Here is a 24,040-nt window from a genome sequence, read left to right on the forward strand (position 1 = left end):
TACATGTATACATTTTTCCCCCACCCTTTGTTCTGTTGCAATATGAGTATCTAGACTGTTTTACTTTTTAGGAAAGTAACATGATCTAAAGTAATTGCAGTGCAGTGGAAACGAATCCGACTAGGAATCATGAGGTTGCGAGTTCAATCCCTGGCCTCATTCATTGGGTTAAGGATCCGGTGTTGCTGTGAGCTGTGGTGTAGGTCACAGATGTGGCTTGGATCTGATGTTGCTGTGGCTGTGGTGTAGGCCAGGATCTATGGCTCCGATTGGACCCCTAGCCTGGGAACCTCCACGTGCCTCGAGTGCGGCCCTAAAAAGCAAAATAAATAAATAAATAAAAGTTATCACTCACACCTTCTAAGTTACTGACTAGAGTTAAAAGAAATACATTCACAGGGAGAACACAATATTCATATAAGCTTTATTTTCAGTAGTCAAAAATCTAGAAACAAGCCAAATACCCATAAAGGAAATGGATAAACTGGCATATCGAAAAATATTAGCCAAAAAAACAAAAAACCACCACTCTGTATATATTACCGATGGATCTCAAGGTAATTATGATACACAAAGGAAAACAAAAAAGTACAGTAAATAGCATATGATTCTAATCACATAAATTCAAGAAAATGCAAGGTATCTATTTTAAGTAAATCACTGGTTACTTGGAGAAGTCCAAAAGGCATGGAGTTTATAATAGGAATGAGGTAAATATACCATGACAGATATGGCCACTATTAGGACTATGATGATGGTCTCAGAGGTTCACACCTATGTGAAAACCTATCAAATTGTACACTTTAAATATATTCGGTTTAGTGCATGGAAATTTTACCTTAGTAAAGCTGTTAAAAAAAAAAAAAAAAAAAAAAAAGAGCTCAAGGGGATTCCCATCTTGGCGTGGCAGAAACAAATCTGGTTAATATCCATGAGCATGAAGGTTCAATCTCTGGCCTCACTGGGTAGGTTAAGGACCCAGTGTTGTTGCCATGAGCTGTGGTGTAGGTCACAGACGTTGCTCAGATCCCTCATTACCACGGCTGTGGTATTTAGGCTGGCAACTGTAGCTCCGATTCGACCCCTGGGAAATTCCACATGCCACAGGTGATGCCCTAATAATAAATAAAAAATAAATAAATAAAAGACTGTTCAAGACTTAAAGATAGGTATGTCCCAGTCTTTTCAAAAAAATAGGCTGGGCAACCCTTTACTGATTCCATAATCTCTCCCCTTAAGTCCTTGGATGGCGGGCAGACAGCAGCCATGCCTCAGTGGCAGCAAATATGGGATGCAAAAAGCGCATTTCCATCTGGAAGAAACAGGAATGCTGTCTGGGTTACAACAGCCACATCCATGGACTACAGATCACCGCCCACCCTTTTTTGGCTGTACTCACAGCACATGGAAGATCCCAAGCCAGCGATCAAACCTTCACCACAGCAGTGACAACAATGGATCCTTAACCTGTTGCTGAGCCACAAAGGCAACTCCCAAATCCCCTTCTGTCATTCTTCCTGCCTGGACTTGAGATGGACATTATAGAGGCTAAAGGAATACACACAACTTTTCAATTATTTTTATTTTCTCGGATGACTTCAGTTACACAAGATATATATGCCTGGAGTGGCTGAGATTTGTGCACAAACTGATCCTCCACATTTTTACAGACATTTGTGGATGCACTTTTAGAAGCAGCACATTGCCATCTTGTTGGCTGCAGGTTCTTCTGCTATTAAACCAGTGTTTCTGTACCAATTGTGGTTTCCCCTGGACCCAATGGTCTTACAGTGACATTAGCCCAGTAATTTGTGGCCATGAAGGAATATAGGTCTCTGTAGACCTGGGAAAGATATCCCTCACCATGCTGGCATACCTGTGATCTCTCCTTTGAGTAAGGGGAACAACTTGCACTGCTCTCAAAAACATTTTGAGATTGTTACAGTTGCCTGCTTCTCAGGGGTCATCTGTGAGACTCCAAGGTCTCAAATGAAATACAAGTATCCCTGCAGTCTTTCCTAGGAGGCTGTGGGCAGCAATGCAAATTTGGTCAAACCTGGCAAGTTACTGTCTGCCATCATACTGTCCCTCCTCAGACACAATTCTGAGACCCCTAAAAACTGTTATCCCCTTTACACTTGTATAGCACAAATCTGTTTATAAACCACCCGACAGTAAATAGAACATCCAAGATGAGAAAGGACTTAAATGCTTGCACAGCCTTATAGTACAAGCCAAAGCAATCAGCATCAGGCAGTTCTCTGGCTCACAATTTGGAAGCTGGAAAAACTTACTACTGTATCATGTGAGACCAACACATCCCTGAAAAAGGCAGTTGTACTCTGCAAGCTGCCAGCTGAGAATCTGTTACTCTGGGCCAACACCAACTCAGGTTCACAGTAAAAGGAGTGAAAGCTGCCCCCCATAAGGGCTCAGGTTACTCCTAAATTGGCCAATTCATGGGAAAACAGAAGTCAGCTCCCTGAATGCACTGAGCTGGTGACTTAACGCACTGTGTGGAGCTGCCAGGTGGTAGAGGTGAAATGGTCTTGATTGCAGAGATGGCAGGTGGTAGAGGTGAAATGGTCCTGAGGTGGTAGAGGTGAAATGGTCTTGATTGCAGAGATGGCAGGTGGTAGAGGTGAAATGGTCCTGAGCACAGAGATGGCAGTGACGTAAATCTGGGAACAGCCTTGGACAGGTTAGAAAGTGCAAGAGTCATACATGCTTCCCACATAACAAACTTATGGGGAATCTCCCCACTGTGTTGAGATATCCAAGTCAATTTAGACAGATGGTGGCTCAGTTTCCTTTGATACTCTTATATTGAATGAGAAAACCTCTATCTAAGGCACTTCTCTATCATGAACTCGCTGATGTTGAGAAAGAGTAGATTTTCGCATAAAAAGTTTCCCACATTCTCTACACTCATAAGGCTTTTCTCCAGTGTGACCTCTCCGATGCTGACTAAATTGGGAACTATCCCTAAAGGATTTCCCACATTCACTGCACACATAAGGCCTTTCTCCTGTGTGAACTCTCTGATGGTAACGAAGCTTGGAGCTAGAGATAAAAGATTTCCCACACTCTCTGCACTCATAAGGCCTATCTCCTGCATGAACTCTCTGATGATAACGAAGGGTGGAACTAGAGGTAAACGATTTCCCACATTTGCTGCATTCATAAGGCCTTTTCCCTGCATGAACTCTCTGATGGTAAGAGAGAGTGGCACTACTAGTAAAAGATTTCCCACATTCACTGCACACGTAAGGTCTTTCTCCTGTGTGAACTCTGTGGTGTCGAATCAGTATAGAGCTATTGGTAAAAGATTTCCCACATTCACTGCACTGATAAGGCTTTTCTCCCCTGTGAACTCTCTGATGATACCCAAGGCCAGAGATAGAGGTAAAAGACTTGCCACATGCACTACACTCATAAGATCGTTCTTTATTATGAATTCTCTGGTGTGTTGAGAGGGAAGATTTTTGGCTGAAAGATTTCCCACATTCACTACACTCATAAGGTCTTTCTCCAGTGTGAGCTCTCCGGTGTTTATTGAATTGTGATCTGTCCTTAAAGGACTTCCCACATTCACTGCACTCATAAGGCCTTTCTCCTGTGTGAACTCTGTGATGATAACGGAGGCTGGCACTAAAAGTAAAAGACTTCCCACATTCACTGCATTCATAAGGCCTTTCTCCTGTATGAACTCTTTGATGATAACGGAGGGTGGAGCTAGAGGTAAAAGATTTCCCACATTCACTGCATTCATAAGGCCTTTTCCCTGCATGAACTCTCTGATGATAACAGAGGGTGGAGCTAGAGGTAAAAGATTTCCCACATTCACTGCACACATAAGGCTTTTCTCCTGTGTGAACTCTCTGGTGTTGAATAAGTGTACACCTATTATTAAAAGACTTCCCACACTCACTACACTGGTAAGGCCTTTCTCCTGTGTGAACTCTCTGGTGTATAATGAGATTATTTCTTCGGATAAAGGATTTCCCACATTCGCTACACTCAAAAGGCCTTTCTCCAGAATGAACTCTCTGATGATAATGAAGGTCAGACCTAGAGATAAAAGATTTCTCACACTCACTGCACTCATAAGGCCTTTCTCCTGTGTGAATCCTCTGATGATAACGGAGGGCAGAGCTAGTGGTAAAAGATCTCCCACATTCACTGCACCCGTAAGGCCTTTCTCCAAGGTGACCTCGCTCATGATATTGGAGGGTGGAGCTACAGGAAAAAGACTTCCCGCACTTATTGCACACATAAGGCTTTTCTCCTGTGTGAATTCTCCGGTGTCGAATGAGAGTCCACCTATTGTTAAAAGATTTCCCACACTCAGTGCACTCATAAGGTCTTTCTCCACTGTGAACTCTGTGATGATAACGAAGGCTGGAGCTAAAGGTAAAAGATTTTCCACATTCATTACACTCATAAGGCCTTTCTCCAGAGTGTACTCTTAGGTGTATAATTAGGTTATTTTTTCGGGTAAAAGACTTCCCACATTCACTACACTCATAAGGCCTTTCTCCAGTGTGAACTCTGTGATGATAACGAAGAGCAGTACGAGTAATAAAAGATTTCCCACATTCACTGCACTCATGAGGCCTTTCTCCAGAATGAACTCTCTGATGATAACGAAGGTCAGAGCTAGAGATAAAAGATTTTCCACAATCACTGCATGCATAAGGTCGTTCTCCTGTGTGAGATCTCTGATGATAACCAAGTGCAGACAAAGAAGTAAAAGATTTCACACAGTCACTACACTTATAAGGCCTTTCTCCAGTTTGAACTCTTCTATGTGGAATGAACAGTGGGCTATAGCTAAAAGATTCTGAACATTCACTGCACATGTAACTGTTTTCTCCTTTGCGCCACGTGTGGGAAGAAATGATGACAGATTTGTGACTTAAGGATTTCCCACATTTGCTGCACTTGTACTTCCTTGTCCCAGTATGAATTCTTTGATGTTGACTGAGGGTTGAGCTTCGCCTAAAGGATTTTCCACATTCACCACACACATGAAGCTTTTTTCCAGTGTGGACTCTCTGGTGAACAACAAATGAGGATTTGTATCTGAATGTTTTCCCACATTCACTGCACACAAAACACTGTCTTCCAGTGTGGACACCTTGGTCCTGAACAAGTCTGTGTTCAGGGCTGAGGGCTTTCTTGCACCCTTCCCAGGTGTGATGACTCTTCCTGCTTTGTAAACTTGATGCGCACTGGGTGACTATGTTTGGCTTCTCCACAGCATGGATGGCCTGTTGCTGCAGATGTCCCATGATGATCGGGAAGTCCTTTTCAAACTCCCCAGAGATAAATGGCTTTTGTGACACATGGAATCTGCTGCTCTTCACAAATGAGGCCTTTTCCACACTGTTTCTGAGGGTTTCCTTTCCCATGTGCTGCTCCTGGTGCTGTTCAAAACTTGCATCAAAATAAAATCGTTTTGCACATGCTCCACACCTCAACAGTTTTTGGTGGTGTTCTGCCTCCTGGGACTCAGCCAAGTGGAAAATGTCTCTCAAGACTGGACCACACAGCCCACAGGGGTGGGTCTTCTGGGAAGACAAAGCTGCCTTGGGTGTCGTGGCCTCTGACGCTCCTAAAGAATCAATCTGTTCAAAAGATGCCTCTGAACCCTCTGCTCCACAGCAGCAACCTGGACAGAAAGAAATGCTGGTCAAGCATATGCTGACTATAGGGAAGGGCAAGCTCATTACAAATGTGCATCTGTCTTATCTAGGTTTGGGTCTATGGAAGGCTTCTCACAGGAGAGTGGGAATTCCGAGGAAGGAATAGCAGACTGCTGTGCATTCCTGGGCCTCAAGGTCACAGAACAGTGGAGACCTAATCAGGGGAAGGATATGAGATAGGGTGTGTGACACAAGAAATAACAGCAGGGTCTACAACTTATTTCTCTCCCAACAGTTTCCTAAGCATCTTTTCTGCTGATTTGGGACTGCATAGAAGGGTATATCCAAGCTCATTAAAATTCCACTATTAAAAAAAAAAAAATTCCACTATGACATATTAGCTGAAACAAGATCCTATTGTACAGCACAGAGTACTGTATCCAATATCCCATGATAAACCATAATGGAAAAGAATATGAAAATGAATATATATGTATGTTTGTGTGTACATCCAAGTCACCTTGCTGTATAGTAGACATTAACACAACATTGTAAATCAACTGTACTTAAATAATTACCTGCCTTTCAAAACCAATTTAAGGGAATGTGATCATAGCACAACCAATGTTAGCAAGTATTACCTAAAGACAGGTGAGAAAAATGGGTGAGATGTGGAGTCCAGAGAAGTGGAAATTATCCCTGGGCTGGAAGACACAGTGAGAATGACAAGCAATTGAACTGAGGGTCAGCAAAGTGTTAACAGTGGAAAAGGAATGACAGAAGTAAGGGAGGGCCACTGGAAATGGCACCAAAACTCTGGCTCAACAAAGATAGGTTCCTGCTATGATCTGAACACAGATCTAACATTAAACTCTCCTCAGCTGCCATTCACAAGGACCAGGTATACTCTGAGCCCAATTTGCCATGGGCTGGAGTCCTCTCCATCCTGGGACATACGTTAAGTCCTAGTTGAGCAACTAAATGGGACATGCAGCACACAAATCCTAAGGGAAAAACAAAAGAGATGAACAGCCTGCACTGTTCCAGAGAAATGAAGCCCACAACAGACCCAGAAAAGAGATCTAGGAGAGTGATGTCAGCATAACAGCAAAGGACACTAGCCTTCACCACCAACAAAAATTGGACCACTACCTACAAACAAAATTGGCCCTAGGAGGGCTTTGGAATCCAATTAAGCTACTGTAGTAACACAGTAGAAATTAAAAAGTAGAAATAATCACACAGAAAGGACTGTTGGAAACATTAATTTAGCAGACACCTGGACATGGAGAGGAAATAAAATGAAGAGCTGGGGCTATGTGAATCAACCAACTGGAGGATGCCATCGCATTCCCTAATGGCCTGCTCTGGTGAGGAACGCAGCAGCAGCCTTTGCTTCAGAGAACCTCAACAGGCTGTGCCACCCCTGCAGAGGCCAGTGTGCAGAGGAGAGGAGGGCAACTGTTTACAGGTATGGACCCCAGCTGCCTTCCCTGCAGAGGAGTCTGGCAGCTCTTGCCCTAAAGTAAACAGCAGTCATCACCAAGGGGGACCTGCCAGAGAACCTGCTGAACTGCTAAGCCCGGCAGTAAGCCACTACCCACCAAGCTAGCTCACATCCACACACAGGTGAAGCTCTTCCCCAGCAAAACCTTATATAAAGATTGGAAGAAATGACTGCTTTGTGACATGTACCAATATCAGTGCAAGGCTTCAGGAAACACAAACAAATGAAATCAAGGAAATATGACACTCCCAAAGGCACAATTTATTTGTCAGCCCAAAGAAATGCAGATCTACAAGGTGTTAAAGAATTCATGAGGGAGAAGGGAGTGGGAACTTGTGGTTAACGGATGCAAACTATTGCTCTCGGAAATGGATTTACAATGAGATCCTGCTGTACTGCACTAAGAGAGATGTCTAGATACTTACAATGCAGAAGGAAAATGTGAGAAAAAATTGTGTATACATGTATGTGTAACTGGGTCCCCATGCTGTACAGTGGGGAAAAATAAATAAATTAAAAAAAAAAAAAAAAAAGAATCCATGATATTTGTTTCAAGGAAGCTCAGTAAGCTCCTAGAAAACAGACCAATGATTCAACAAAATAACAAAAACAATATACAAAAAAATAAGGTTTTAAACCAAAAGACCGAAAGTATGAAGAAGAACCAAAGAGAAATTTTGGTGAAGATGACGAATGAAATGAAAAATGCAATAGAGCAACAAACAGTTTCAATCAAACAATGAATATGAAACTGAGGGCAGGTTTTTTGAAATCATCTAGTCAAAACAAAAAAAAAGGCAATACAACTAAAAAGATTAAAGAAAGTCTACATGAATTGTGGGACATCATGAAACAAAACAATATTTGCATTATGGAGGTCCTAGAAGGAGAAGAGAAAGAGGAAGGGGGCAAAAGTTTACTTACAGAAATAATGGATGAAAACTTTGCAAATCTGGTAAAAGAAGTGTACATTCAGACACATGATGCTCACAAATCCCCAAATAGAGTCAATCTACAGAGGACTTCACAAAAAACACGAAACTCAAGAGAAAAAGAAAATCCACTTATACAAGGGAATCTTCATAAAGATACAAGTGGTTTTCTCAGCTGAAACACTGAATACTATGAGGGTGAGATATGTTCTAAATGCTGGTGGGGGGAACCCTATAAATAAGAATACCAGGAGTTCCCATCGTGGCGCAGTGGTTAACGAATCCGACTAGGAACCATGAGGTCGCGGGTTCGGTCCCTGCCCTTGCTCAGTGGGTTAACCATCCAGCGTTGCCGTGAGCTGTGGTGTAGGTTGCAGATGCACCTCGGATCCCGCGTTGCTGTGGCTCTGGCGTAGGCCAGTGGCTACGGCTCCGATTCGACCCCTAGCCTGGGAACCTCCATATGCCGCAGAAGCGGCCGAAAGAAATAGCAAAAAAGACAAAAAAAAAAAAAAAAAAAAGGAATACCAGCAAAGCTGTCCTTCAGTAATGAAAGAGAAACACTTTCTCAGACAAGTGGAATCTGAGAAAATTTATGACCACATGACCTATCCTACAAGAAATGATAAAGACTAAAGAGTTCTGGAGTTCCCACTGTGGCTCAGTGGTTAACAAATCTGACTAGGAACCATGAGATTGCAGGTTCGATCCCTAGCCTCGCTCAGTGGGTTAAGGATCCGGCGTTGCCATGAGCTATGGTGTAGGTCGCAGACGCGGCTCGGATCCCAAGTTGCTGTAGCTGTGGTACAGGCCATCAACTACTACTCCAACTGGACCCTTAGCCTGGGAACCTCCATATGCTGCGGGTGCAGCCCAACAAAAGACAAAAAAAAAGACTAGAGTTCCTCAAGCTAGAACAACAAACATGCGAACTAGAATATAAAATACACTGGTAAAGGTAAATATTCAGTCAAATTTGGAATTCTCTAACATGGTAACACTGTTAATTATTCAACTATAAAGGTTAAAAGAAAAGAATATTGGCATTCTCTTGCAGTGCAGCAGGTTGAGGATCCAGCATTGTCACTGTGGTGGCTCGGGTTGCTGTGGTGTGGGTTCAATTCCTGGCCCAGGGGTTTCCACATGCTGTGGGCATGGTCAAAACCAACAAAACACAAGAGTTTTTTGTTTTTTTTTTTTGGTCTTTTTTGAGGGTCGCACCTGCGGCATATGGAGGTTCCCAGGCTAGGGGTCTAATTGGAACGGTAGCTGCCAGCCTACACCACAGCCACAGCAACGCCAGATCCAAGCAGCATCTGCAACCTACACCACAGCCACAGCAACGCCAGATCCAAGCAGCATCTGCAACCTACACCACAGCTCACAGCAACGCTGGATCATTAACCCACTGATTGAGGCCAGGGGTCAAACCCGCAACCTCATGGTTCCTAGTCAGATTCGTTTCCACTGCGCCATGACGGGAACTCCAAAACACAAAAGAGTATTAAAAATAACTATACCCAGGAGTTCCCGTCGTGGCGCAGTGGTTAACGAATCCGACTAGGAACCATGAGGTTGCGGGTTCGGTCCCTGCCCTTGCTCAGTGGGTTAATGATCCGGCGTTGCCGTGAGCTGTGGTGTAGGTTGCAGACGCGGCTCGGATCCCGCGTTGCTGTGGCTCTGGTGTAGGCCGGTGGCTACAGCTCCGATTCAACCCCTAGCCTGGGAACCTCCATATGCCGCGGGAGCGGCCCAAGAAATAGCAACAACAACAACAACAAAAAAGACAAAAGCCAAAAAAAAAATAATAATAATAATAATAATAACTATACCCACAATAACTTGTTAATTGTTACATAATGCACAATAAAAAGGCTTTTATGTAAGCCTTAAGGTAACCACAAAGCAAAATCTATAACAGACACACAAAAGACAAGAAGAAAGGAATAAAATTATATCATCACAGAAAATCATCAAATCACAAAGGAAGATAGCAAAAAGAGAAGAAATTACAAAACAGTCAGACAATAATTAACAAGATGGCAAGAGAAGGTCCTAAAATAATTCTCCAATCAAATAACATACATTGGCTGAACAGAAAAGCAAAAACAGAAAAACAAGTCTTAACTATATGCTGCCTAAAGTAGAGTAAGTTCAGCTTTAACACACAGGCTAATTGTGTAAAAACTGAAAGAGCTATTCTACTTAAATGGAAATTGGAAGAGAAGCAGTAAGCTATACTATACTTAACTGAGACAAAATACACTTTAAATCAAAAATACTCACAAGAGACAAAAGTCATTATATAATGATAAAGGAGTTGATTTACCAAGAGGATGTATATATAACTATACATACATACTCACCATACATCAACTATTAAACAAATATGACAAGATCTGAAGGCAGAAAAGACAGCAATATTAATAGAGAAGTTCAGTATCCTCCTTTTTTAAATTATTTTCTGCTTTTTAGGGCCACAGATGTGGCATATTGAGGTTCCCAGGCTATGGATTGAATAGGAGCTGCAGTTGCTGGCCTACACCACAGACACAGCTACACAGGATCTGAGCCAAATCTGTGACCTACACCACAGCTCACAGCAACGCAGGATCCTTACACACTGAGCAAGGCCAGGGATCGAACCCGTGTCCTCATGGATACTAATTGGGTTCATTAACCGCTGAGCCACAACAAGAACTCCCCAGTATCATCCTTGCAGCATGGGGTATCTAGACAGAAAGTAGGGGTATATTCAGAGTTCCCGTTGTGGCACAGCGCAAACAAATCCAACTATTATCCATGAAGATGTGGATTTGATCCCTGGCCTTGCTCAGTGGGTTAAGGATCAGTCGTTGCTGTGAGCTGTGGTATAGGTCACAGACACAGCTCAGATCTGGTGTGGCTGTGGCTGGCTGCTGCAGCCCTAACCCAACCCCTAGCCTGGGAACTTTCATATGTCACAGGTGCAGCTGTAAAAAGGAAAAAAAGAAAAAGAAAGTAAAGGTATATTTGAAATAAACAACACTTTAGTCCAAATGGATCTAACAGACGTATACAGGACATTCCAACCTACAACAGCAGAATGCACTCTTCTCAAGTGCACAAAGCACATTCTCTAGAATAGATCAAAGAATATTCATAAGAGAGAGTTCCCACTTTGGCGAGACAGGATTGGCAGCATCTCTGAAGCACTGGGACAAAAGTTTGATCCCCTGTCTGGCACAGTGGGTTAGAGGATCTGGTGTTGCCAAAGCTTAGGTGTAGATCAAAACTGTAGCTTGGATCTGTTCCCTGGCCTGGGAACTCCATATGCCATGGGGTGGCCAAAAGGAAAGGAAAAAAAAAAGAAGAATATTCATAGGATAGATCATATTATGTCAAACAAGACAACAAATTTCAGAAAACTGAAACCATATCAAGTAACTTTTCCTAACACAATGGAGAAAATTAGAAATCATCAATGGGGGGAAGCTAAAAACTTTAGAGAGATGTGAACATTAATACATTCCTGACTTTCAAAGGAAAAACCAAAAGGAAAATCAAAACATATCTTGAGACAAAAATGGAGGTAGGACATATGGAATGCAGAGTTCCTTTGTAGTGCAGTGGGTTAAAGATCTAGGGCTGTCACTGCAGCAGCTGAGGATCACTCTGGTGCAGGTTCAATCCCTGAGCCAGGAACTTACAAATGACACTGGTCTAGTCAAAATAAATAAATAAATAAATAAATAAAAGGAAAAGAAAAAAGAAACATCTCAAATTAACAACCTAATTTTACACCTTGAGGAATGAGAGAAAGAATAAAGATTAAAGTTAGCAGAATATAGAATAAAATAAAGATCAGAGCAGAAACAAATGAAATAGAAACTATTAAAAACAATGAAAAGATTAACAACACTAAAAACTGTTTGGGGGGGAGGGTTTTAGTTAGTATTTTGTTGTTTTCCTTTCTACATCTATGATTAGGGATACTGGCCCGTACTTTTCTTGCACAGTCCTTGTCTGAATTTGGAGTCAGGTAATATACTGGCCTTCTACAATTAGTTTGGAAATGCTCTTTCCTCTTCAAATTTTTGGAAAACATTAATGCCTTCTAAAACTTAGATTTCACCAATGAAATCTATCTGGTAATGGCCTATTATTGCTGCTGGGAGATTTCTGATTACTGATGTAATTTCCTTATTTGTTATCAGTCTATTCTTTTCTCTTTTTAACTTTTTTTTTTTTTTGTCTTTTTGTCTTTTTTTTGTTGTTGTTGTTGTTGTTGTTGCTATTTCTTGGGCCGCTCCCTCGGCATATGGAGGTTCCCAGGCTAGGGGTTGAATCGGAGCTGTAGCCACCGGCCTACACCAGAGCCACAGCAACGCGGGATCCGAGCCGCGTCTGCAACCTACACAATAGCTCACGGCAACGCCGGATCGTTAACCCACTGAGCAAGGGCAGGGACCGAACCCGCAACCTCATGGTTTCTAGTCGGATTCGTTAACCACTGCGCCACGACGGGAACTCCCTTAACTTTTTTTTTTTTTTTGTCTTTTGTCTTTTTTGTTGTTGTTGTTGTTGTTATTGTTGCTATTTCTTGGGCCGCTCCCGCGGCATATGGAGGTTCCCAGGCTAGGGGTTGAATCGGAGCTGTAGCCACCGGCCTACGCCAGAGCCACAGCAACTCGGGATCCGAGCCGCGTCTGCAACCTACACCACAGCTCACGGCAACGCCGGATCATTAACCCACTGAGCAAGGGCAGGGACCGAACCCGCAACCTCATTGTTCCTAGTCGGATTCGTTAACCACTGCGCCACGACGGGAACTCCCTTAACTTTTTTTTAATGAAAGTTGCAATGCGTATTTCAGGTTCTCTCATGGTCTTTTATTTTTTTTGTTTTTGTTTTTTCCTTTTTGCCACACAGATAGTATGCAGAAGTAACCTGTGCTACACATCAGCAACCAGAGCTGCAGCAGTGAGAATGCAGGAACCTCAATCCACTGGCCATCAGAGAACTCCCTAATTTTAAAAAAAATTTTTTTTGACACTCACCAGTATTTGAAAAGAATAATAACAGTGATCATGTGAATTTATCCCTGGGATTCAAGAATGTTCTATTATAAGCAAATCAACAAATGGGCTGCTATCCCACTTCAACAGAATAAAGGCGAAAAATATACATGATTATCTTAACAGATGCAGAAAAAGCATTTGACAAAATTCAGAATACTTCCAAGATAAAATTTCTCAAAAACGTACAAAAAGAAGGAATAGACCTCTATCAAAAAGGTCATATGGGGGGGTTCCTGTCGTGGCGCAGTGGTTGATGAATCCAACTAGGAACCATAAGGTTGCAGGTTCAATCCCCGCCCTTACTCGGTGGGTTGGGGATCCAGCGTTGCCGTGAGCTGTGCTGTAGGTCGCAGATGTGGCTTGGATCCCGTGTTGCTGTGGCTCTGGCGTAGGCCGGTGGCTACAGCTCCGGTTGGACCCCTAGCCTGGGAACCTCCATATGCCGCGAGAGCGGCCCAAGAAATGGCAAAAAGACAAAAACAAACAAACAAACAAAAAAAAAGGTCACATAGGATAAGCCCATAGCAACCAGCATATCCAACAGTGTAAAGGTAAACATTTTTTTTAACACATTTTTTAAAGTTTTATTGAAGTATAGTTGATTTACAAGGTTGTGATAATTTCTGTTGTACAACAAAAAGGTGAAATCTTACAAGATTGGGAATAAGACAACACTGATATTCAAAATAGTTCCGAAAAGTAGCTCAGTAGGTTAAGGACCCAGCATTGTCACTGCTGTGACTCTGTCCTTTAATAGCCAAACTAACTGGATCAAGAATATCAAAGTTCGGAGTTCCCGTCGTGGCTCAGTGGTGAACCAATCTGACTAGGAACCATGAGGTTGTGGGTTTGATCCCTGGTCTTGCTCAGTGGTTTGGGGATCTGGCATTGCTGTGAGCTGTGGTGTAGGTCGCAGACTCGGCTCAGACCCTGCATGGCTGTGGCGGTGGCTGTGGCACAGGCCAGCAGCTGTAGCGCTGATTTGACCCCTAGCCTGGGAACGTCCATATGCTGTGGGTGCAAAAAAGCAAATAAAACAAAATACAATAAAATTCAGAATACTTCCAAGATAAAATTCAGAATACCCGTCGTGGCTCAGTGGTTAACGAATCCAACTAGGAACCATGAGGTTGCGGGTTCAATCCCTGGTCTTGCTCAGTGGGTTAAGGATCCGCCGTTGCCGTGAGCTGTGGTGTAGGTCAAAGACGTGGCTTGGATCCTGAGTTGCTGTGGCTCTGGCATAGGCTGGCGTCTACAGCTCTGATTTGACCCCTAGCCTGGGAACCTCCATATGCCATGGGAGCGGCCCTAGAAAAGTCAAAAAAGACAAAAAATAAAAGTAAAAAATAAAATTTAAAAAATTAAAAGTAAAATAAAATAAATGGCATTGGGGGAGTTACCGTTGAGGCATTTAGTGCAATACAATGAAAAGAACCCCAATTTCGGCATTAGGAAACCTGGAGTCCCAACCTAGTTCTGCAACAATGTCGACCATGAGCATTTCATTTCATTACATTGAACTGTCTTAACCTGGCGAAAATGAACTTATTTGCATAAAAGAAAAAGGCTCACAGAAACACTTAGGGTTACCAAAGGGGACAGGTTGGGGAGTGAGGGGATGAGCTGGGGATCTGCATGTGCACAATGAGGTATGTGGAATGACTGACCAATGAGGACCTGCTGTACCGCAAAGAAATCCACACAATGTTCTGTGATAATCTACGCGGGGAAACAATCTGAAAGAGAATGGATGTGTGTACATGTATAACTGAATCACTTTATTGTACAGCAGAAATTATCACCACCTTGTAAATCAACTATACTTCAATAAAACTTTTAAAAAAGGAAAAAAATAAAACCTAAAAAAATAAAATAAATAAAAAGTTTTTGTCAACAGGCAAAATCAGGAGCTGCCTTGTGGTACAATGGATTAAGGATCTCGCATTGTCACTGCAGTGGGTTCGATCCCAGCCCAGGAATTTCCACATGCCACATGTGTGTAAAAAAAAGGTGGGGGGAGGGTTAAATCACAGAAACAGAAAGTAAAGTGACAGGAGTTGGGGAATAGTGGAAATGGGGAGATGTTTGTCAAAAGGTACAAATGTTCAGTTATAAGGTTAATACATTCTGAGGATGTAATATGCACCATGATGTTAACAATGACGTTGTACACTTCAAATTTACTCAGAGGAGTTCCTGTCGTGGTTTCGTGGTTCAGTGGTTAACAAATCCGACTAGAAACCACTGAGTTTTTGGTTTTGATCCCTGGCCTTGCTCGGTGGGTTAAGGATCTGGCGTTGCCGTGAGCTGTGGTGTAGGTCGCAGTCACGGCTCGGAGCCCGAGTTCCTGTGGCTCTGGCGTAGGCCAGCGGCTACAGCTCTGATTGGACCCCTAGCCTGGGAACCTCCATATGCCGTGGGTGCGGCCCTTAAAGGACAAAATAAATAAATAAATAAATAAATAAATAAATAAAATAAATAAATTTACTGAGAGATCTTAAGCATTCTTACCAAAATAATAATAACAATAACACCAACACTCATAATGATGTAACTTTATGAGGTAATAGGTGTTTAACTCCACTGTGGCAATTACTTCACAATGTATACAGATACCAAGTCATCAGTTATAAACATTAACATATACAATTTTATACCTTGACAAGGCTGCAAGAAAAGAAAGAATGGGGAAAAAAGGAAAAGCAGATCTACACAAAAATAAACTCAAAATGGCTTAAAGACTTAAACATAAGACAAGACACCATAAAACTCCTAGAAGAGAATATGGGCAAAACATTCTCTGACATCAACCGTACTGATGTTTTCTTAGGTCTCCCACGGCAACAGAAATAAAAACAAAAATAAACCAATGAGACCTAACCAAACTCACAAGCTTTTGCACAGCGGAAAAAAAAAAAAAAAACCTACAGAATGGGAGAAAATAGTTTCAAATGATGCAACTACTAAAAGCTTAATCTCTAAAATATACAAACAACTTATACAACTCTGCAACAACAACAACAAAAAAAAACAACCCAATTGAAAAATGGGCAGAAGACCTGAACAGACGTTTCTCCAAAGAAGACATATGGACGGCCGACAGGTCCATGAAAAAATGCTCAGCATCGCTATGAAAATCAAAACTAAAGTGAGGAGTTCCCGTCATGGCTCAGTGGTTAACGAATCCGACTAGGAACCATGAGGTTGCGGGTTCGGTCCCTGCCCTTGCTCAGTGGGTTAATGATCCGGCGTTGCCGTGAGCTGTGGTGTAGGTTGCAGACGCGGCTCGGATCCCGCGTTGCTGTGGCTCTGGCGTAGGCCGGTGGCTACAGCTCCGATTCGACCCCTAGCCTGGGAACTTCCATATGCTGCGGGAGCAGCCCAAGAAATAGCAAAAAAAGACAAAAAAAAAAAAAACTAAAGTGAGTTATCACCTCATACCAGTCAGGGTGGCCATCACTAACAAAACAAAAATAATAAATGCTGGAGTAGGTGTGGAGAAAAAGGTACCCTTCTTTACTGTTGGTGGGAATGTAAATTGGTACAACCACTGTGAAAAATAGTACCGAGGTACCTCAGAAAACTAAATATAACTACCATATGATTCAGCAATCCCATTCCTGGGCACATATCAAGACAAAATTTTCATTGAAAAAGATACATGCATGAGTTCCTGTTGTGACTCAGTGGTAATGAACCGGACTAGTATCCATGAAGATGCAGATTCAATCCCTGGCCTGTGAATTTCCATGTGCTGCAGGTTTGGCCCTCAAATGCAAATAAATAAAAACAAAAAATACACGCACCCCTATGTTCACTGCAGCACTATTCACAATAACCAAGACATGCAGACAAGCTAAAGGTCCACTGACAGATGAATGAATTAAGAAGATGCAGTATGTATACACAATGGAATACTACTCAGCCATAACAAAGTACAAAATAATGCCATTTGCAGCAACATGGATGGAACTAGAGACTCTCATACTAAGCGAAATAAGTCAGAAAGAGAAAAACAAATACCACATGATATCACATATCTGGAATCTAATAAATGGCACAATGAACCCATCTACAGAAAAGAAACAAACTCATGGACTTGGAGAACAGACTTGCCAAGGAAGAGGGGGCGGGAGTGGGATGGACTCAAAGTTTGGGGTTAGTAGATGCAAACTATTGCATTTGGAGTGGATAAGTAAAGAGATCCTGCTATACAGCACAGGGAACTATATCTAGTCAAGTGTGATGGAACATGATGGATAATATGAGAAAAAGAATATATATATGTGTGTGTATGTATGACTGGATCATTCTGCTGTACAGCAGACACTGACAGAACATTGTAAATCAACTATAACAGAAAAAAATAAAAATCCTACAAAAGAAAAGGAAAGAAAGAAAACAGATCTAAATACTACAAACCCTGCAAAAGGGCCCGGAAAAGTACCTCGTGGTTCAAGTAAGTAATGACCGTGGCAATGCCTGCATGCATGGCACAAGGACATGTCAGCTAAAAGAAGGGATCAAAACCTGGGACACAGGAGTTCCCGTTGTGGCTTAGCAGTTAACGAACCTGACTAATATCCATGAGGACACGAGATGGATCCCTGGCCTAACTCAGTGGGTTAAGGATCTGGAGTAGCCATGAGCTGTGGTGTAGGTCACAGACAAGACTCAGATCCCAAGTTGCCGTGGCTGTGGCGTAGGCTTGCGGCTATAGTTCCAATTGGACCCCTAGCCTAGGAACTTCCACATGCCGAGGGTGTGGCCGTAAAGAGGCAAAAAACAAAAAACAAACAACCTGGGACACAGAGATGAGATAGATCTGGACACACCGACCCAGAGAAAAAACAAGTCACATAGAATCTATTAAGCTCACTGCAATATGAGTCGCTTTGAATCCTTTTCCTAACAACCATTCAGGGCAGCAGGTACCGGGGTTGCAGTGGTAAGAAATGGGCAGTGCAAACAATCCAGCCCCATCTACCACAGCAACTACACAGAAAGTTTGGGAAGCAAGAAGTGCCCACAGTGCACATGTGAGAGCAGAGCACCCTCTGGGGACAGAGCCTTGTCCCAGTCACTGGGACGGCTGTGAGAGTCTTACCCAGGGAGGATATAAGGGCATAGTTGTCCAGCATCACATCGAGGTACAGGCGTCTCTGAGTCTCATCAAGGAGCCTCCATTCTTCCCAAGAGAAGTACACGGCAATGTCCTCAAAGGTCATACTACACTGCTGTGACAGAGACAGAGTCAGCTGTGAACATTCTCTGCAATCCCACAATCCAACTCATCACAAAGCTCTGCCACCCTCATCCTCCTCCAGAGCTCACCACCTCACAGGAATTCCAGGCCTAGGTGCCCCTCATGCTCACCCCATCCTCAGGGTCCCTTTAGTCACTGCGTTCAGCTTTTGGCAACATCGGGCAGGACAGTACAGAGATGTCATCCAAGCTCTGGTCCTGGCCTGCAGGGTTCCATCCACCCCGTTTCCCACTTCCCTGGGGCTTGTGAAGCAGACGGAGGCTTCCCCGCTTCCCCCATTAGTCCCTAGGACCAGGCCCTGGGGCCATGAGCCAGCACTTCCTTTAAACGTGCACAGCATTCTGTAGACTGCACCTCTCTCACATCTTTGGCTCCCACAACTAAGCACTTGGGGAAAGCCAAATGCTGCTTTGAAGGACTCCTTTACTGATCCCTGGTTCGATTTTAGCCGCCCAGAGGCACATGTAATTATAGATGCCGAAAACCCACTTCCACTTCTGTGATGCACTCCCTGTCCCCTCAGCCACAACTGTCTCCTCTCCCCTTGCCCTGACGGTCTCTGGGCAAGGCACAGTGACTTTCACAAATGACATCTACCCCAGACCTATCCACCATCAGGACTAAACACCCCAGAACCCACCAAGCGTCACCACAAAATTCCAGTGAAGCTGTACATTCACAGATAAATAAGAGTCCAGGCCTTCTTGTCATTTGATTCAATTATTTCTAGGCCTCTAGAGCCACCACATGTCCACTACTCTCAGGAAAGCCTTTAGCACCTGTCATACCATTCTCTTCCATATGGTTACTCTGTGCACGTCTGTCCTTCACCCACATTTGTGTGCTCAGCAAGGCTACTCAGGTGTGGAGCAGGGAAACCACTCATCACGGACCCTCCTCTTTCGGAGCAGTGAACAGCACTTCCAGGATGACCTGCATTCCCCCCCGCCAATGGGACCACAACTCCCTGTTCCGCACCACAGCCCCCTTCCTCCCTAGCTATCTGGACACCCGTCTGCTGTGTCCACTCTCCTTCTCTGAAACACCTCAGACTCTTAACAGGACCAAAACAAAACATCTGATATTCCCAAAGAAAATTAACCTACCATAAACTTCCCATCCTAGGAGTTCCCATGGTGGCTCAGTGGGGTAAGAACCTGACTAGCATCCATGAGACTGCAGGTTCAATCCCTGGCCTTGTTTAATGGGTTAAGGATCTGGCACTGCTGCCAGCTGCAGCCTAGGTCACAGACGCAGCTCACATCTGGTGCTGCCGTGGCTGTGGTGTAGGCCAGCAGCTCCAGCTTTGATTTGAACTCTAGCCTGGGAACTTCCATAATACTGCAGGTAGCCCTAAAAATTAAACAAAACTTTCCCATCCCAGTTGATGGAGATTCTATCCCATCAGCTCCTAACATCAAAAACACTGGGGCGGAGTTCCCGTCGTGGCACAGTGGTTAACGAATCCGACTAGGAACCATGAGGTTGCGGGTTCGGTCCCTGCCCTTGCTCAGTGGGTTGGCGATCCGGCGTTGCCGTGAGCTGTGGTGTACGTTGCAGACGCAGCTCGGATCCCGCGTTGCTGTGGCTCTGGCGTAGGCCGGTGGCTACAGCTCCGATTCAACCCCTAGCCTGGGAACCTCCATATGCCGCGGGAGCGGCCCAAGAAATAACAACAACAACAACAACAACAAAACAAAACACTGGGGCCATCTCTGACTCTTCCCTTTCTCTCCCTCATGCACAACATTCAAAAATTTACTTGACCCCTTTTTTTTCTTTCTTTAAGGGCCCACCCGCTGCATGTGGAGGTTCCCAGGCTACAGGTAGAAAAGGAGTCACAGCCACAGCAATGCCAGATCTGAGCTGCATCCGTGATCTACACCAAAGTTTGCAGCAACATCTAATCCTTAACCCACTGAGGATTGAACCTGCATCCTCATGGATACCAGTCAGGTTCTTAACCTGCTGAGCCACAATGGGAACTCTTTTTTTTTTTTTTTTTTAATGGACATTCTCACTCAGGCTAGGGACTGAATGTAGGCCACAGCTGTGACCTACGCGACAGCTGTAGAAATGTCGGATCCTTTAACCCACTGTGCTGGGCCAGGGAACAAACACTTGCCTCTGCAGAGACCTGCGCAGCAGCAGTGACAATGCCAGATCCTTAACCCACTGAGCCACCGGAGGAACTCTTCATTTGGATTATTGTAAATGCCCCCTCCTGGGCTCCCTGCCTCCTGTCTTGCTCCCACAGTCTCTTCTCTGCAGCCATGGAACCTACTAACACATGGGTAAGAATAATCTCTTCTCATCCAAACTTCTCATTACCTCCAAAACAAATGCCCAAATTCTGCACAGGCACATTACGGGCCTGATTCTTAACCCTCAGCTCTTTGTTCCTAATAAAAAGAATGGAGACTGGTTGTACCCTGTCTCCACCAGAATCATGATTCCAAGCATTGGCACATGTGGGTATCTCTTCGAGACATAACCTTTCACATGTGTTTACACTGCCTGACAGAAAGAAGAACACCTCCACTGACCCTTGGCCTGCACTCAAGGCCCTGGGCTTGAGGTATCCCCACGGTCACTCCACCCAAAAGGAGTGAAAACGGCAAGGGAAGAGGTTCAAGACACCACAGCCCCAGACAACGTGTGGGTGGTGCCAAGGCCACTGAAGGACTGGGACACTCTCCTTGTGTAGATTTCCTACGTGCTTTCCTGCCTTCAGAACCTGTGGAATGGGGAAAGCAACTAAGGCTTGGCTACAGGTAAGGTCAGGCCTCCCCTGTTTCGAAGCCCAGCCCTGAATCCTGGTGGCCTTGGGCTAACCGACTAACCTCCAAGCCTCAGTCTTCGGTGCTGCTTCCTACAGCTCTCTGTGCCGCACAGTCCTTTTCACCATTTCAGTTAATTCTCTTTGATCGGCTTTTTGAAAACTTTTGAAACCTAATACAGGTTCTTAAACTCTTCTGTTGCCTACCCTCCACGGCTTCCAGGACCCTCAGGATAAAAGAACCTGTCAGACAGTCCAGGCGTCACTCCACCCCACACGCTGCATTTACTGCAGACATCAGATGGGCCCCAGGTTTCCCGAATCCTCGGGGCTCTGCCCGATCTCCAAGCCTTTGCACCTGCGGCTCCCTCCACCCGTACCCTTTCCCACGCGCCATCACAGAGTTGATCAGAAAGAGGGCCTCACCCACGACCGCCTCGCCGTCCCGGACACCGGAGCCTGGACGTCAGGCACGTGAGAAGACGCCCCGCACTCGGGGCTATAGGGTCTGGCGGGGTGAGGGCGGTGAGGGCCCGGAGGACCAGCGTTTACCTGAGGCTTGTCCCTCAGGGCGGCCGCCGCCATCTGACTCTGTGAACGGAGCGGCGGGAGCGGAGGGGGGCACGGGTACCGGCCTGACGCGGGGTCCTCCAGGCGGCGTCACCGAGCCTGAGGCCCGCCTCTGAGGAGCGGAGACTGCGCCGCCACTCAGACTCCTCGGTCCCGAAACCCGGTGCCGGTACAGAGCCCCGGAGCCAGAAAACACACGAAAGCAATAAAAATGGCTGCCTGGAGGAGGACGCCGGAAGTCCCGCCCCGACGACATGCGCACGCACAAAAATACCTTTATCTGATCTTTCATTGGCTCAACTCGACGCTTGATCTTCTGGGTAAAGTAGTTCCTAGAGCTCCAGAGACGACCACCCCACCTCTCCCGCGCACGGGTGTGCTCCATCTTGACTACAAGAGCATCCTCCCTGCACTACCGTAGGGAGTGCTTGACGGTGGTCATCCTACGTCTAACAAGGGAGGGACTTTCCTTGTGAACTGCAGGAGAAAGACATAGTTTCATACTCCGTGAAGGCCAGCCCAGGAAATAAAATTGTTATTTGAGATATGCCCAAATAGACTGATCTCAATGCTCCATCACTGCACAGAGTAATGAAACCCAGCAGGACCCTATGGGGCTCCTGGTCACAAAAGCGTTCCGGTGTCCCCCATTTTGGTTTGTAGGAAAAGGCTTCATTCAGCCTCCATGGCAGTCCCTGTGTTCCAAAGGGTAAATTCAAATAGTGTTTAATCAGGGAAAGGAGGGAGGAGCAGCTGACAAACAAGAGTACATCCCTGGGTCAGGTCCTGATTCCACCTTAAGGGATGCGCATGACAACATCTTTGAGGTTTTCTACTGAACTCAAACTCCCAAAGAATGGAAAATGTTACTACTTGATTAAGCATTTTTTAATCCGGAAAGAAAGTCACTGTGCGGTAATCTCAAGGACCACCAGAATGTGTCCCTGGACTGCCTGACACCAGCTTTGAAGAAGAATGAGAGCTTGCATCTACCCTGATCCTTATCTGTGGTCCATTTTCTACTCCCAAAATTATGAGACCACTTCATCTTCTCTCCCAAATGAGGGTATCATCTTCATGACATTATCCTGCTGTGGTCTAAAATCTACTCCTTTCTACTTCACCCGAAACTCCGTCTCCAAGTTTCTTTCTTTTAAAAAAAATTCAATGAATTTTATTATATTTATAGTTGTACAACCATCATCACAACCTAATTTTACAACATTCCCACTGCAAACTCCTAGCCCATCCTTCCCTTCCAAACCTGTCTCCTTTGGTAAACGTAAGTTTTTCAGAATCTGTGAGTCAATTTTCTTAGGTGGTAACACTGAACACCAAAGCAGCCATAGGAGTTCCCGTCGTGGCGCAGTGCTTAACGAATCTGACTAGGAACCATGAGGTTTCGGGTTCGGTCCCTGCCCTTGCTCAGTGGGTTAATGATCTGGCGTTGCCGTGAGCTATAGTGTAGGTTGCAGACGCAGTTCGGATCCCGCGTTGCTGTGGCTCTGGTGTAGGCCGGTGGCTACAGCTACGATTCGACCCCTAGCCTGGGAACCTCCATATGCTGCGGGAGTGGCGCAAAGAAATAGCAAAAAGACAAAAAAAAAAAAAAAAAAAACCAGCCATAAAAGTGTCATCATGAGGTATAGATCTGTTCCAGCCCAAACTTATGACGCTTCAGAATATTGTTGGACATTTCCATCTGGATGGTTGAGTTTCCTAGAATAAAGATAGTCTTCTGGCCAGCTAAAGATTAATCCTACCACCTGGAACAGACTCCAGCCACCATCCCATGACTCTGTGACTCAACACACAACTCCTTCCCTATAAAACCTAACTCTCCCTAAAAAGTGGGGAATTGGGGGCTCTCTCTGTGTTTCTGGCCGTCTCTCTGGTTAATAAAAGCTTCTTAGGACCTCACTGCTCCAGTTGACTGTATTTTCTTCTCTCCTTCATACTAACAGGTTTCTGTTCTGCAAATAAGTACATTGTATCTGTTTTTTTAGATTCCGCATATAAGTGGTAGTTTGTGTCTCTCTATCTGACTAACTTCACTTAGCATAATAATTTCTCAGTCCATGTAAGTTGCTGCAAATGGCATTATCTCACTCTTTTTTTATGACTGAGTAATATTCCATTGTGTGTATGTACCACATTTTCTTTATTCACTACCCTGCTGATAGATATTTAGGTTGCTTCCATGTCTTGGCTATTGTATATAGTGCTGCAATGAACATTGGGTACATGTGTGTTTTCAACTCATGGTTTTCTCTGGATA

At 44.4% G+C, this 24,040-nt stretch overlaps 1 protein-coding gene across 4 annotated transcripts; it reads right to left on the reverse strand.

Moving 5' to 3' along the window:
• LOC100737756 (zinc finger protein 850-like) lies at positions 411 to 22,004 on the reverse strand. 4 transcript variants are annotated; one of them, XM_021095139.1, is made up of 3 exons: positions 21,619 to 22,000; positions 18,255 to 18,381; positions 411 to 5,674 (listed from the first exon to the last, which is right to left on the reverse strand). In XM_021095139.1, exons 1-3 carry the CDS (start codon positions 21,775 to 21,777, stop codon positions 2,847 to 2,849), a joined length of 3,114 nt encoding a protein of 1,037 aa, XP_020950798.1. In that variant the 5' UTR covers positions 21,778 to 22,000; the 3' UTR covers positions 411 to 2,846. The 4 variants fall into 4 exon arrangements, with proteins under 4 accessions (XP_020950798.1, XP_020950797.1, XP_020950800.1 ...); XM_021095138.1 differs by having other exon boundaries at positions 18,255 to 18,384; XM_021095141.1 differs by having other exon boundaries at positions 21,745 to 21,915.

The sequence above is a fragment of the Sus scrofa genome, chromosome 6 (assembly GCF_000003025.6).
Source record: "Sus scrofa isolate TJ Tabasco breed Duroc chromosome 6, Sscrofa11.1, whole genome shotgun sequence".
Lineage (NCBI taxonomy): Eukaryota > Metazoa > Chordata > Mammalia > Artiodactyla > Suidae > Sus > Sus scrofa.

Excerpts from the sequence above, each read along its gene's own strand:
- LOC100737756 (XM_021095138.1), bottom strand. The coding sequence starts at position 21,777 with ATGGCGGCGGCCGCCCTGAGGGACAAGCCTCAGGTAAACGCTGGTCCT. Across the intron at positions 18,385-21,618 it reads GGACGGCGAGGCGGTCGTGG|CAGTGTAGTATGACCTTTGA; the intron begins GTGAGGCCCTCT and ends TCTCTGTCACAG. Across the intron at positions 5,675-18,254 it reads TGCCCTTATATCCTCCCTGG|GTTGCTGCTGTGGAGCAGAG; the intron begins GTAAGACTCTCA and ends CTTTCTGTCCAG.